Source organism: Stenella coeruleoalba, assembly GCF_951394435.1.
Source record: "Stenella coeruleoalba genome assembly, chromosome: 9".
NCBI classification, from domain to species: Eukaryota; Metazoa; Chordata; class Mammalia; order Artiodactyla; family Delphinidae; genus Stenella; species Stenella coeruleoalba.
The window spans coordinates 76,089,877-76,106,712 of record NC_137155.1 but is presented as its reverse complement, the minus strand read 5'-3'; the positions used below and the strand labels follow the sequence as shown (position 1 = coordinate 76,106,712).

Here is a 16,836-nt window from a genome sequence, read left to right as displayed (position 1 = left end):
AGAGGGTGTGGAGAAAAGGGAATCCTCTTGCACTGTTAGTGGGAGTGTAAATTGATACAGCCACTATGGAGAACAAAACGGAGGTTCCTTAAAAAATTAAAAATAGAATTACCATATGACCTAGCTATCCCACTACTGGGCATACACCCAGAGAAAACCATAATTCAAAAAGACACATGCACCCCAATGTTCACTGAAGCACTATTTACAATAGCCAGGACATGGAAGCAACTTAAGTGTCCATCAACAGATGAATGGATAAAGAAGAAGTAGTACATATATACAATGGAATATTACTCAGCCATAAAAAGGAACGAAATTGGTTCATTTATTGAGACGTGGATGGATCTAGAGACTGTCATACAGAGTGAAGTAAGTCAGAAAGAGAAAAACAAATATCATATATTAACACATATATGTGGAATCTAGAAAAACGGTACAGATGAACCGTTTTTCAAGGCAGAAATAGCGTCACACGTGAAGAGAACAAACGTACGGACACCAAGTGGGGAAAGCGGGGTGGGGGGCTGGTGGTGGGATGAATTGGGAGATTGGTATTGACATATATATACTACTATGTATAAAATAGATAACTAATAAGGAAAACATCAAAAAATAAAATATATGCAAGTAGATTAATAAAAACAAACAAAAAAACTATCTCAGAGAAATCCACAAGCATTAAATGCTCATCATTAGCCCAAACAATTCTAGGAAAATCACATACCTGTTAGTATGCTGAAAACATCTCCTGAGAGACTCCTATACATAGACCTCTGTCTTTAGATGCCATCAGCTCTATTTTAGAATATTTACATCCAAATCTGGTTAAAATATAAAAACACGTAAAAGGAAAACCTCAATTTTTGTCAGCATGTGTTAAAAAAATGGAAATTGCTTGAGACAAAGAGGGGTTAAATGATGGTGACAGAGAAGCCAAGAGGGATGGAAGTATTTAGCGAGGCATATAGGTTAGGAGAGATTTTTTGTTTTGTAATTTATGGTAGATACTTGAGGATGTTTATTTAGAGGAGAAGAATCCCAAAGAGACAAATGAGCTGAAGAGAAGAAGAGAGCTGTATAATAACTGATGAAGGAAATTCAATGTAGCAAAATGCAAGATCGTTACACTAGGCAAAAGTGCAAGAAATGGTACAGGAAGGACTTCGAGGAATATTGGTACAGGGAAAAGACGGAGTGGAGGACCTGAGAGTTCAGTGAAGGCAAAAAGAGAGAAGGGCGGAGTTCCTCTCATCTCCTGGCCTCTGCTTTAAAGAGGACTGTCTCTGACCCTTAAACTCATGATTCATTTATTTATTCATTCATTGACTAGATATTTATTCAGTGCTCATGAGATATCAGATACTGTTTTGGCACTGGGGATGTAGCAATAAACCAGTCAAATAAAGTCGTTGCTGTTAAGGAGCTTATATTCTATGTAGGGAGACAGATAGTAAACAAATAGATAAATATTTATTCAGTGTCAAAAATCTTAACCTCTTTCCCGTACTCTACACCCATCTCATCTCTCCATATCCTCAGCTATAACGTGCGGATAGTGCTAGCATCGTAAACTAAAAAAAAAAAAAAAAAAATTCAGCCCAAACCGAAGACCTTGCTTAGAGGTAAGCAGGCCTCACTCTGAGTGACATTATCATCCTCCCTAGGTTTTATCTTGGTTCTAAAGGCTCATTTTACTGCGAAAAGGCAACAGCTTAGAGGCTGGAGAACAGGGAGAGAAACTCAATGTATCTTTCATCTCAGACTCTCCTTACCCAAGTACTTATGTTCACTGCCAGCAATAACTCATTGCTCACCTACTTTGGGAAGGCCAAATGTTAGGGTCTATAGAAACTACAGAGATGGGTAAATCCTCAAAGAGATTAAATAATAATTATCCTGATAGTTAATACTAACTGAGCACTTCCTACCCGCCAGACACTTCAAGTGCTTCACATGATTTCTCTCATTTAAGCTTCACGGTAGTCTTGTAAGGTGATAATATATGCATGTTCGTGTGAGGAAAGAAAATCCTGAAGAGGTCAAGAAATGTCCCCAAGGTAGCAAGGTAACAAGTGCTATTGATTTGACTTGAGAGCTCACATGCTGAACCATTCTGCCTCCCCAATTTTATTAGTTTCCCAGGGCTGCCATTACAGAGTACCACACACTGAGTGGCTTAAAGCAACAGAAATGTATTGTCTCACAACGCTGGAGGCTAGAAGCTAGAAATCAAGGTGTCAGCAGTGCCATGCTACCCCTGAAACCTGTAGAGGAATCCTTCCCGGCCTCTTCTGAGCGTCTGGTGGTTTGCTGGCAAGCTTTGGGCTTCCTCCGCTTGCAGTCGCACAACTCCCATCTCTAAAACAGCATCTCAACTGGTCTGCCTGCCTTCAATTCGATCCCGTCCAGTCCACTCTGCAATGTGCATTCTGGAGTGTTCTCTCTATTCGTGCCACGTTTTGCTTTTCATTCTTTGGGGGTTCCCTGTTGCCTTCAGGACAGAATCTACACTCCTTATCATGCCCACATTTCCGACATCTATATCCTGCTGAACTCTCTACTTCATCTATTTGCCTTCTCGCTCTGCTTCCCTCAACACATCACATACATACATACATACACACACACACACACACACACACACACACACACACACACACACTCTTTAATTTCTTCTTTGCAAATGCGGTGTTTTCTGCTTGTAATACTCTTTTCTTTCTCTACACTTTCTAGTTCCTTCTCATCTTTCAAAATGTTGCCTTAAAGTTATGGATTCCCTAACATTCTCTTTATTTACTTGTCTGTCTCAGAGTGCTGTATATTTCTGTATCACCAGTACCTGACACAGTGTCTGGCAAGTATAAATTGTTCAACAAATATTTACTAAATAAATGAAGAAAATGAATGAATGAATGAAAGGGATGAGAAGGAGAAAAGGTAAAGATGAAGGAAGGGGTTTTTTTTCAGTTGGAGAGGAGAGCTCTCAGTGAGATAGTTACAAATATTTCATTTAAAGAAAGTGATGCTATTTCCCAAGAGTAGGAACATATTTAGAAATTCTCTGTGGATTTTAGAAAGCAAAATTAGCACAACTTCTGGATCAGACACTAGATCACCCTGCCCCACCCCTCCAAAGGGCATTACTCATGCCACTGTTGTGATCATAAAGCTATGGACACTTTTCACCACCGTGCCCACCAGAGACCTGGACGCTCCTATGCACATTACAGATTGAAAGGAGGGTCCACCCCACTTTTACCTGGCAGCACTGCACCCACCGAGGCGCTGGCTCCCCCATGGCCACCCAGAGAATCCATGCAACACTACTTAGAGGTAGCATGGGACCAATTCTAACCAATGAAAGACAGAAGAAAGAGAAAGCCAGGAGACAGATAAATTGCTTGTCCTTCTTGCCCTTTTCCCCCGGTGCCTGTTCTGAGATGCAGTAGTTTAATACGGCCTCTCTGGAAATGTCTCTCGATAATTCACCCATTTGTGTTGCTCTCCTTTTTTCTTTATTTCCCCCTCTCTCATATTCCTGGGATTGCACCAACCAATACAATGTTATCATTTAAGTGTTTGCCATAGGTTCTGTTTTGGGAAAACCTAGACTAAACAAGTAATTTTTAGAATTTTCAAATGCTAAATATATCATGCATTATTAGAAACAGAAACAGATTAAATAAGAAGTATTTGTAGTGAAAACATTCACTTATCTGCATTGGCTTATTGTTGGACACTGGGAGAGTAGTTGTAGGGAACTGTCACTGAAAATAGTCAAGAAGAAATGGAGAACAAAGAGTCAAACAACAAAGAAATAGTCTCCTTGTGGAACATCAACAAGAGATAATCAGAAACACATGGCTATGGTGAGTACAAATATATTCCCCAAAGAGCTAAGTTTCCATTAAAGGAGCATTTACCAAGGAAATTTTCTTCCATTGTGTCTGTTTATAATTTAATGTGCTTCCTATGTTATGGAATATTGAAATGTTAGATTCTAGGAAAATAAATAAATCTATTGTGTGACCTACTTCAGTGAAGAGAACTCAAATTGTCTTCAGTTTATATATTAAGTTGAAATAATTTTAAGACACAGCACAAGCAACTAATATTGGGAGAAAACCCAGAAAAAATGACAAAATTACATCTGCTTAGCAAGGCTGTTTGTAAAGCTGGAATGGAAAAAGGAATTTGGCCAGAGGAGGGAGCGCACTTCCTCACTACGGAAAGTTGGCATATACCATACCATGATCTCAATCTGTGCTGAAAACAGTTTTAGACATTGAACCAGATCCCAGTTACAAAGGTGTAAAGAGCACAGTCACTTACCTTTAAATATTTGCTACTCCAGAACGCTCTGTTACTTGGCTGGTAAAGCATAAAAGGTCCTCTCTTAGAAACAACTACAACCAAAACAACTGGGAAATACTTATTGCTTATTCATGAAAGTATGAAAACTATGATTTGAGAAATACGCTATGAGTATACTTCGGTTTCAGAATGTCTATCCCTGCAGACACTATAGCATTCACTGAAATAGTTTTTCAAATGTCTTCTAGTGGATTCGTTAAGATTTTTTTTCCTTTTTTAGATTTATAAACTCAGACCCAACTTTTCCTGAAGGGGCAATTAAAGTTGAAATGTACTGCTTTTTAAGCATTGTCTTATTTCCTGGTGTTTCTTTAGGTCTGAATATCTGAAGAGGATCATAGTTTTTCCCAGAGAACAGCACATACATGTACACACATTTTTTGCATAAAATGCTTGGGTTTGGTAGACATCTTATACATCCAAATACTTTCTGGAATCCATGAACCTGAGGTCAAAACCAGCTGTTTTAGGTAACTTTAAAAGTCACCTAAAGATGGATGGATACAAGTAAGGGAAAGCGCTAGTAAAATGAATATTTTGGTTTGCCAATAAAAGTAATAACAAAACCCAAAATTTATAGATAGAAACATTGCATCTTCTATAAAATGCCTAAAAAGCTATATTTTAGGTCTTGAGGAAAATCTAGGTAGCATCTTATCAGTTATCTTTTTAATGAACTTCTTAAGTAGCTGTTTTTGAGAAGGATCTATGTATGTACTCCAAACACATTTCTTTCTTCACTTTAGCTGTCTGAAAGAATATTTAATCTTCAAAAAGTGATTATTATTTGATTCTTTTCTGGAACATATATTACAAGGAGAACTAATTTATATTGGATTTTAACTAACTTCCACATGATACTTTCTGTCTAATAAAAACTGGCTCTAAACCAAAGGCTGGCCCAAGTTAAGTTGAAAATAGAAGTACATGGCAAATGTTTGGAAATTCAGTTTTCATATCCACTGAGCTTCTGAACTATAATTGTGACTTCAGAATCTTGCTTACAGTTAAAATATTTAAGACTGTGGAAAAAAATCATCATGTGTTAGGCATTTTTTGTGAAGAACATTCTAGAGTGAATGTTTTACACGAGCAGCCAATAAGTTTCAGATGGTTTATAAGTGACAGGAGGTCCAAAGCTGAAATGGAATTTTCTGTGACAGCCTACAAATAACAGTTAACATATGCCTAAGTTACAGTCAAAAACAGGAGTCACCGTAAAGGCAAGTAGTGAGTAAGAAAGGCCATAAGTTAATGAATAAAAACCTTTTTGTCCAAAGTTCTTAGCAAAAATTTTAGGTACTTAAAGAGCAAAACCGTCTCAAATATTTTTAAAGAAATTATAGTTATTGGAAACAAACAAGAAGTGACTTTCAAAGTCATAGTTTACACCCATCATAAATTTGATGTATTAAAAATGTAGATAAGAGTTAAGTTAATGCTGGTATAAATTAACAAAAAATATAAATTCTTCAATTAATTTAATATTTGATTCACACTTGCCGTTGAAGTTTCATCTCGATATGTTTCTAGTGATATTATCTGCTTTTTTGTCCTATTTCTTGGTCAAGATATTTCTTGACATTGTTGATAAAATAATCACTCAAAAGTCTTCACGTTTTCTTTGTTCAAACCTGATATTATCTCGTATTTCAGTAAGTTCTTACAGCTGTGGTTTCACAAATTGTTATCAGAGATTTGAATTTACTTTTTAGAGCATCTTCCCTGCAGTAGGGACCAGATGGATGTATCATGTCATAATGTGGCCTGCCTAAACATCTTTGAGTGTCATCATACCTACCTTACCTAGCTCAGAAGGTTATGAGTCTGAAATGAAATACATAAAAGAATTTTTTAAACAAGATGGTGTGGTGTTAGCAATAATGGTAGCAGTAAGTGTTGGTATTCAACAAGAAATTCTGCTCCAAACACTAACCATGATCATAGGACCTACCTAAATCTACTCTAGATATAAGATAGTACTTACAGATTCCTAAATTATCTTGCTACACTATTGCTGTAGCATAGAAATCAGTGGTTTTGCTATCATGAATGTGAGTGTGTGTTTTTCTGTTTCTTTTCTAGACTGGATTATTTTAAAGGTCTTCATTTCACTAACAGGCATGAACAGAGTGGTATATTAAAATAGAAATTCTGTGTATTTACTTATGTTTTGTGTTTTTCCAACACTTGACAAGTAAGATTAGTAAAGTTAATTAGAATAGTATAAGTATGGAATAATCTGTATTTTTCTAATTCTATAAGCAATAAAATGCCGTGTCAATTCTTTTGAAGAAGCCTATTATACTATTTTTTAAGTGCTTCAAAAAATAAATGTATTGCTTTAGAAATGTGACAAATAGACTTAACCAATTATAAAATGTAATTTTGCAGTAACTTCAAGTCTGGAATGGTCTGACCACTCATACTGACTGCCTTGAGGAAAGAGACACTCAACGTTTACCAAATTTTATGAATATTTGATTTTTGTTCCTGAACTGTAAATCTTCAGATCTCTCAGAATCCCAGTATTTTAGAAAGAATTCACATCATTCCCATCTCCTCCAAATTGTCTATTTCATTTAGCTGAAATGAAGTGAAATTCTGAGAGAAAATAATGACCAGGACTCTCTGGAAGTAAATGTAAGAAGTTTAAGCTAACATGTGTTTCACTGTCATAAGGTCACTGTCTGGACTGTGTATACAGTCTGATCCTTTTCAGACCTCATGGAAGTTAATTTTAGTCTTACAGAAGGGACAGAGAGAAGCAGACTGCTATCTTTGCAGAGAATGTCAAGGTTAAGCTTATGACCGCCTTACCTTTCTGACTTCCTGTGCCTTATCGGAGAGAAGTAAGCACTGCTTGTCCAGGGACAATCCTTCCTTGCATCTGCTTGCCTGGGTTTCGGTGGGTGTGTTTGGGGCAGCCTCAGGGACAGCAGCTGTGAGCTTCCTTGCCCCCCGGAATGTCAGGGTCTGGTAGAAGAGACAGATTGCCACCACCAAGCCCACCAAGAAGGGCCGGGGGCAAAATCGCCGACGACAAAGGAACACTGGACGACAGACCATGACCAGTTCAGCTTCACTTGGCCCCTGTCCACGTTGCCGGAAAAGTCATAGCAGCTATTTTTTGTCAGCATGAAAAACACAAATCTGTCTTCTTTTTCCACAACTTAAATCAAATCAAGATAGCTCCATCCCCACTTAAGAACTTTCCGAAGTATCCTGCCAAAGAATCATCGGTCCCAAAAGTCTGCGGCGTTTAATAAGAGCCCTTCCATGGATGACAGTAAAAAGTGGTTGGCCTCGGTTAAAAAAAGACATCAAAATAATAATAGTTGTAACTAATAACCTGAGCGTACCCCAGGCTGTCAAACTGTTGCTTCCGGTAATGCCTTATTTTTCACAACATCCTTAAGCTCACAGTAAAAGCTTCACAGGAAAAGAGAAACAACACCAAAGTAAATCTGGAGTCTAAAAACAGCACCGGAGAACGCAATAGGTTTATACCACAGTGCCTGTTGCACGGCTGGAGGCGGGCCAGCTTGCCTTAACAGTTCCTCATTTTTCCTCCGGTTTTAAAGCTGTCCTGCTTTCAGCCTTTCATGTTTCTTAACTGCTTCCCTTCATTCCATTTTAAACTGCCACTTCCCTGTAAGCCTTCCCGGCTTTTAACAGAAAAAGGGAATACAGGGTCTGAAGGGACATGGTTACCATCCGCGGGGTTTGCCTTGTATTTGTTTCATTCCGTTTCGAGTTCAAAGTTCTACGTACTTACTCAGTTTTCATCCTTTTAGCCAGAAAACAAAAATACTTTCCATGATCCCCTAATGGATTGCTGATCAAAACCACTCGGAAGGAAACACCCAGTCGTATGACTCCAATTCATCTCCCACCCACGGACACACTCACGCAGGCACACAGAGCCACACGCGCGCGCCAGCCGCACTCGCTGAGGGGAGCGGGGAACAGGGCGCAGGGAGCCGGGCGCGGGGCCCGCGGGCAGCGCAGCCACGGTCCGGCGAGGGGGCGGGGCTAAGGCCCGGGCTCTTAGGTCCTCGGGGGCGGCCGGAGCGCGCCGTTAGCCCAGGATCAGAAAGGGTGGGCTTCCCCAGACTGGAAACATTTCTCATTTCCCCTGAAATGTGACTGTCCACCCAGAGCTGTAGAATTTTAAATACATTATTTGATATTTGACCCCTTCTGTTTTTTTTTTTCTAATACAGCATTGGAAAAACAAATAGCCCTTCGTCAGCTGATGTCAAAGGTCGAGGGGGAGACTATAAAAAAGGCTCGGTGAGGGAATTGGGAGGATCTTCACTCGAAGGAATTACGGTCACTCTTATGGGGATAAGAGGGTCACGGGTACTGTCTGGACCTCAGAACATGAAAGTCTGTTGTATGCACTGATTCCACTGGAAATGATCTTTTTCTGCTCAGTACCTAACTCATATCACATTATTGCTCCTTTCCTGGACTAGGGCTGAGTCTTTCAAAGGCTAATTGCCTGACACTTCACTCCCGTGATGAGTGGACTATAGCAGACGTTGGTAACTTTCGGTCATCAGAAAGGGGTACGCAGCACGCTTTGTTCAGAAGTCAACTCAATCTAATGCTATACAGACTGCCACAAGGAACCCCCAACAGGGCAAGTCTGCAAACTCCATCCACTTTTGCTGAGTCGGCTCAGGGAATGCCATGGAGAAAGGCAATCTGTCCAGTGCATGTTGCTCACGTCTCCCAGCCTTTGCTTTGCGATCTCTGGACACCCAGGACTGGCTTAGGCTCACAGCAGATATTCTTCCAAGGCTCTTCTAAATAGGTTTTGTGACCTGTTTCTGACCAAAACTCGTTCTTGTGGACTGAGGTTCTCCTGTGAGGCCACACCTCTAAAGTGATCCCATCCCTTAGGCACGCTGTCAGTCACTTGTATTTTGTGAGACGGAGCGCCCCCTACGGGTGCCTCGCTATTACAGATTCAGAGACAAAAGGTCATCTACCTTCTCGCTTGTAAGAAACTACTTTAACACCTTAACAGATTAATTAAAGTTTTAGAGAATAAGTATTCACACTAAAGCTAGATTTATCCTGAACCCTTGCATATATCCCCTCCAGTTTTTTAAAATATTTTTTATTTATAGATTCAGAATCCTCAATCCCATGACAAGTGAAGTACTGATAGCAGGGGAAAATGAAGTGGCATTTGACTTTTAGAAGCCAAGAGAGTTTTAAGAGGAAATGGTTAAACAGTAGTGTTGGAAGATATAGTTACAATGTAATTTGAGAGATAATAGGAATTGGTGTTCTCTAAACTGGAATTGTCCTTGTGTTGGTGTGATCTGAGGTGAGATGAAGTTCTTTACTAGGTGAAAAGGAATGAACACACATTTCTATTAAGGCAAAAAGTCTGAAGACTGAGAGTCTGAGGAACCTGAGGGGTTATTTTTATGCATTATTAAATTTAAAACATAAACCAGATGCTAAAATCATATTGTCTTTGATCTGGGAGAAGTGAAAGACAACAGCATAGTTAATTTTTATAGCTACACTTCAAGTAACAGGAATCAGAAGATGGCAAATTAGTGTTCTAGAAATGATACTGGCAGGTTGAAAAACCCAGTGGGAAGATGGTAAATAAACGACTATCTGCAGAAGTGAGAAAAGGGATAATTAGAGTGGGAAGTTGGAAAGAAGAGGCGGGAAATAAGATACAAATAGACTAAGGCAGTCCATCGACAACATCTGACGTTAGAGTTAGTCCCATCTGGGTTTAGAATCATAGCACTGCCTCTTATCACATGGTTTTAAACAAGTGATTTGTGAAATGAGGATACTAATTCTTCCTTTGAAGTGTTGTTGGCGTGACTAGATGAAATAATGTATACGATAAGCGTTCTGTGCACATGTGTTGGGAAAACGCATGCTGAATGCATGTCTGTTATGTTTTCAATCCTGTGGCTGAGCTCAGTCTGGTTTGGTGCCAGACATATGAACAGATAATTATCAAATATCGGGCCTCTTGGAGAAGCCCCCAAAGCAAACATGAGCGCTTAGTATTAGTTCTCTTTCCTTTATTCTTTGAGGTGATGGTGGGGGGCCGATGCTGGTTTGGGAGAATCAGAGCAAGAGAGGGATGAGAGGAAGGCGGAGACTACAAGTGGGGGGTACTTACGCCCTAGTTGTAAGGCAAGGTGAAGTAGGAGCATGTGTTAGAGTCTGGAGGTGTCAGATCAGGGAACAGTGAAGACAGAGAGTAAGTTGTTTCAGTGAGAGGAGTAGGAGGGTAACACGCAGTAGAATTATATGAAACTGTGGATTCTGGCAGTGTTTCAGACTGAACGTTTTTGTGCATATAATTTCATAAAGTACCTCTTTCCCTAAATCACTTCAGTATTCAAGGGCCTGTATTTAAGTGGCATCAACCTGGGACAATAGAGTGGCAGGTCTTTTAGAATTCTATAGTTCAAGGTTGGACAAAACACAACAATCTTCCTCTTCAAACCTAACACAAAACATACTCTTCCATCACACTTATGTTCCCATTCGGTTTTGATATGAAGTGGGGGTGAAAGGAGAGGTTGAATTTAATAATTGTTGTTTGAAAAGGTATTTTTAAAAATTATTTTATTTTTTAAACTAGAGAAATAAAGCTATCTCTAATAGAGAAGATTCCAGTATCCTATCAGGAACTCTGAGAAAGTATTTCTCTCTTTGAGTGTCACTTTCCTCATAAAATAGGGGCTTCAGTGATCACTAGATAATCTCACAGGTCACCTGAGGCTCCGAAGTTACGCTTGTAGGGATGCATTTTTGACATGGATTTCCTCTCTGTTGCAACCTGGTAAGAAGAGGAAGTCTTCAGATTCTGGGCCCACTTGGTTTCCTGCAGGGGAAAGCCTTTTTCTTTCAAGAAAGCTCCTGGGGCTTCCCTGGTGGCGCAGTGGTTGAGAATCTGCCTGCTAATGCAGGGGACACGGGTTCGAGTCCTGGCCTGGGAGGATCCCACACGCCGTGGAGCAACTAGGCCCGTGAGCCACAACTACTGAGCCTGCGCGTCTGGAGCCTGTGCTCCGCAACAAGAGAGGCCGCGATAGCGAGAGGCCCGCGCACCACGATGAAGAGTGGCCCCCGCTTGCCACAACTAGAGAAAGCCCTCGCACAGAAACGAAGACGCAACACAGCAAAAATAAATTAATTAATTAATAAACTCCTACCCCAACATCTTCTTAAAAAAAAAAAAAGAAAGAAAAAACAAGAAAGCTTCTGACCACAGTGATGTAAAATTCAGTTGTAGATACTAGTGGTGATGTCATGAGTTAAGTCCTGGGGGTGCTGTCAGTCACACCTGGGCACTCACCTTCCAGTACCTCTTCCCTAGAGAGTCTGAATGACCTCTTCCCAGCTCCTACCACCTCTCTTCAAATAATGACCATGGAAATTTCCCCATAAGCTCTGAACATACAGGAAACTTTTAAATCACGAATTACATATTGAATCTTTACTATGCAAAAACATCATCCCAGGCAATGTGGAAAACTGAAGACATATAACAAATACCATAAATGACTAAAATATGATAAACACAATGATGAATTGGTCAGGATAGGATAACTTCTGTAACAAATAACTTTGAAATCTCAGAGACTTGATACAATAAAATCTCGTTTTGCACTCATAATTTTCCAGTGTTTATCAGTTTCCATTAAGACATTTAGCACCCAAGGTCCTTCCACCTGGTGACTTTCCATACTCTAGAATCTTGGACACCCACTGAGATCCTCTGAACCCTACTAGCAGATGAGAAATGAGAAAGGCAAGGAGAATTATGTGAGAGGTCTTTTGGGACTAAGCTTCAAATTGGCATATATCCTTCGGTCCACATTCTACTGGTCAGAGCCCAATTATATGGACCCACCTAACTGAAACTGAGATGGAAAATGAGGTTTAGCTACATGCCCAAGAGGAAAAGGAAAAGAGGCTGATAAACACAGCATTCCCAACCACAACTAAGATGGAGGTAAGTCAAGTACCATGGAGAACTGTAATTGGGAGTCCACATCTTTTGAGAAGTGATAAGGAAAGCTTCAGGAAAGTGGCAGTTTCTCAACTGGGCCCTGAAAAGTCACAAATATTTCAACTGCTGCAGGTTTTATGTCTTAGTGGGAGACGACTAAGGATAGAACTGGAGAGTTCGGTCCTGATCAAGGATGGCTCTAATTTCTAAGTTAAAGGGTTTATTTAGCCATCTGTAGACAGGAATCCAAAAAGTTTCTTCCCCACATGATTTATTAATGAAGATATTATAAGTCAGACTAGGAAGGCCATTATCTTCATTTATCTGAGAATACTGTTATATTACCACTATCTTTAGTTGTAAACTCACAAAGCAAAACCTCTTTTGTTTTTTGGGTAGAATAAGAACCACCACATGGGTCAAGTTTATGTGGTTACTCTCAATGGTGCAAAATATATGCAAGATTGAAAAGAACAGTCTGTGTGCAAGGTCAGATTCTTGCCTTAGGGCCCACACTGTCCTTGTGGACGAAAATGCTGCACTAGTGTAAGGTACGTGCATATACACCTGATCATGTGTTATCCCACAAAGCCATGCAAACACAGAGCACTAATTTATACCAGGGTTAGCATCATGCGTCCTTTCACTTGTCTTTAGAACTTTACACCTCCCACTCATTATAATGAAAAACCAAAAGTTCCAACTACAGTTAGGCTCACGTCTTGTTCTTGATATGCTGGAGGAGTATGAAGAGAAATCCGAAAACTGTTTTGCAAGTTTTCTGCAATTTCTAATGCAATCAACATTTAAACTTGCTTAATTTCCTTTTAACGCAATTCCATTGCCTCTCTCCTAAACATTATGTGGAGTCACTTTTTGTACAAATCTATGGACTTCAATTTAAGATCACTGAAACTTTATGGGGTTTTAGTTCAATAAAAAAAAAAAAAGATTTTTCCCTTCCTTTGTAGTGGTTCTAAAACCACTCTAGGCTGCTGAATGGTGAGCTCAGGATTTGCAGAGGTCTGGGAATTGCATTAAAGGGTAGAAGGGACTTCCCTCAGGCACAGCATTTGTTCAATTTACACATGGAAATAAAATACCACAGTGAAAATCTTCGTTTTTCTACTTTTTCTTGTTTGATGTTTGCTTGAACAGATACATTCTATAGTCTTTAAATTTCTAGATGAACAAAACAGTCCAGATAGACTAAATCCTCCAGACTAAATGCTTATCATTTAAAAACAAATATTTATTTATATATTTGGTTGCACCGGGTCTTAGTTGCAGCAGGTGGGCTCCTAAGTTGCGTTTCCAGGGCTCTTTGGTTACGGCTTCCCGGCTCCTCAGTTGCGGCATACAAACTCTTAGTTGCGGCATGCATGTGGGATCTAGTTCCCTGACCAGGGATCGAACCCAGGCCCCCTGCATTGGGAGCACGGAGTCTTATCCACTGCACCACCAAGGAAGTCCCTAAATGCTTATCATTTTAAATTGTCCACTAGACCAGTGTTTCTGAGCACATAAATCTCCTGGAGAGTCCATATGAGAACACTCGGTGCTGCCTTTCTGAAATGAGACGTACACTCGCCAGCTCTCCATAGTTCTTGACCAGTCACTCTACTTATTTTTCACAACTTTCTCTCTTCATAAGCATTTTGAATTTGCTTGCACCAGTACCCAAAATTACTTTTATCATATTCCATGCTGTATTCTAGTTATCAGTGTACTTATATCTCTTTACAGTATAAACTGCTTTCTGACAGAAACTATTTTACTCATCTCCCTATTCTTGCAGTATCTATCAGTGTCTTCCTGCAAATGATTAAAAAATTCCCATTTGTAGAGGTCTATACATCATAAATTCAAATATTTTCCCATATTATTGCCATTTTTCCCACAAGAAATATTTCACATCTTGTTAACATTTAACCCAGTGCGGGTAATTTTGTTCCCCAGAGGGCATTTGGCATTGTCTACAGCCTTTTCTGGTTGTCACAACTTGTGGGCCCAGGAGGGATGCTAATGACATCTCGTGTGTAGATGGCAGGAACGCTGCTAAACATCCCACAATGCACACGACAGCACCACCACAACAAAGAATCATCTGGCAGAAAATGTCAGTAGGGCTAACGTTGGGAAACTGAAGTTTAACCAAAGGAATAGTTTGTTGCACAATTTTTACATGTGGGTGCCAAAGATGGTCTGTTACTTAATTTAGAATAGTGAGTCCCTGAGCAGCTTGTGGCAATGACAGAATTAGCTTCACTGGGATTTTTAACCATTCCTTGAATGCGTAATTATACTGCTCCCCCAAACAAATGCAACTTGCGCCTATTATTTCCTTTAAGCCTTCCAAATTTGCTTTTAAGGTTCGCATCCTCTACACAGGTAGAATGGTAAATATTTAATCCAATGAATTATACATCTCCAATGTTTTACTGTTTTGAGATGTAAACTTACACCTTGGCATGGAGCCAGAATTCCTAATTTTTTTTATCAATTAATACATAAAACATGAACAAATTCAATTTGTTATATCATAGTAGCAAATTATCTTCTTTACCTTAATTAGAAGTTTCAGTCCTCTTCTCTGTAGATTGACAATATCATATTCCTTGGAAACCATAATACACTGAAAGAAATTTTCTCAAGATAGCCACATAATTTAGCTTGTTTTCTTTTAAAAAATGTAACCACAGTTCAATCATCCATTTTTATTTTCAGAAAACAAAAAGTATTTTGAAATTTTCCCAGCATTAAATTTTCTCCCCGAAAGACTGATGTGTGTGATGGGAGATGGGAAGGGGTAGGTTTGGTCTTATCACTCCAATGAAGACTGGCATTCATTTAGCCAATCTGAGTGGCTAAGAAGGAAACGTTCTTTGACAGAGTATGGTTCTTTGGTTACATGTATACCACATAAAGTCAAAAGACTACTTCTATATTTAAATCATATGCTAATATATGAGCTTTTTTATGTTTTGTTTTGTTTTGTTTTCAACAGATAAGGGAACTCTCTCAAACATTCATAAGTGGCAACCATTGGAAAAGTGAAGAAGCTTTTGGCGCACTTGGGAAACCCAAGAAAAAAATTATCCTTATGATCAATGCCTCAAACTACTCAAGAAAACAATTATTTGTCATATTGAAGATAAATATATAAATGCTTCAAGGATACAAATAAAAAATTGATAAATTCTAATGGGACATACTGGGGAGGTCACATTAAAAGTTTCTACTAGGCTAATTATAATATTAGCAAAATCACTCCAATGAACTGACTCATATTTATGTTCAGGGTTATTTAGAAATATTTCTGCCTGGCCCCTTGTATTCCATTTGACCTCGACAGCTTTTTAAAGTAACTTGGTACCAATTGTAATTATTCTTAACGTATTAGCATGGAGGGTCCCTCTACTGGAGTAGATTTAACAGTGCAAAATGAATTAAAATATGACCACTGTTTTTTCCTACAAGCAATATTAAACTTGTAAATGTTTTAAACTAGTTCATCATTAAGACTAGCAAGTATACACTTTCCTATGAAAAACTACTCTTCTTCACTAACAGGCCAGTAGAAGTGGGGAACGGGAATAAGCAACACACACACCTGTACACATTCCTCACCCTCACCTCCCACACTGGCTTCTGAATTTTCAATGAGCAGCAGAAAAATGAATGATTATAATGTTCTCTTTATAGTCTCCTTTGCCAGGAGTGAAGAAAAGTATATGGCTCTGAAGAATTTATTATTAAATCTCTTTCAAATAAACATTTTACTATGTCTAGGTTTCCAGGAATTTGTTAGCAAATAAAGTCATTTATCTTATTTATTAAGTTAAAATATTGACTTAAAAGATATACACGACTTACTACTTTAAAATGGAAATGGCCAGAAGGGGGTATATCTCTTCCTTATTATCAAACTTAAGTTAAACACAAAACAACTTTCAAGTCATTTCATCTTTTAATCACTTTAAACTTTTTCTCTGCAGCAAAATCAAAACATGAATATTAAGATCCTGGTTCAGAAATTACAATCTGTTTTAATAATTTAGATTTTATCATCTAAATAGGGGAATCTAAAACTCTTGACTAGCAATTCTGATTTGTAGTTTCAAAAATTGGGAGAAAAGTTTCACCCTAAATTTAGAATTTTTAAGCAACTTCCAAGTTATAGACTAATTAATTTTTGCCATCTTTAGTTTATAATCTCAATAAGAAAAGTGCTATGATTTCGCTAAACTGTTAAATCATAAAGTATTTAACTGACAACATGTAAATGCTATCACTGCTCCTATTGACAAACAATTCCATGGCCCAGTGTAAAATGCCCACGAGTAGACTCTCGCTTAGCTCTCCAGCTCCCTTCCCTGACAGCACATCTTCCTAACCCATGTCCACTCATTCCGGACTACTTTTAAATTCCCACAATGTTTGCG

General features: G+C 38.9%; 1 protein-coding gene across 3 annotated transcripts in view; it reads right to left on the bottom strand.

Annotated features, from left to right (window-relative positions):
* Window positions 1–8,297, bottom strand: part of CPED1 (cadherin like and PC-esterase domain containing 1) — a 301,524-nt gene extending 293,227 nt beyond the window's left edge. For all 3 annotated transcript variants that reach the window (XM_079932379.1, XM_079932380.1, XM_079932381.1), the window contains exon 1: window positions 7,198–8,297. In XM_079932379.1, coding sequence (XP_079788505.1) covers window positions 7,198–7,446 — 249 coding nt within the window. In that variant the 5' untranslated portion in view covers window positions 7,447–8,297. The remainder of the gene's footprint in view (window positions 1–7,197) is intronic.
* Window positions 8,298–16,836: the final 8,539 nt, after the last annotated feature.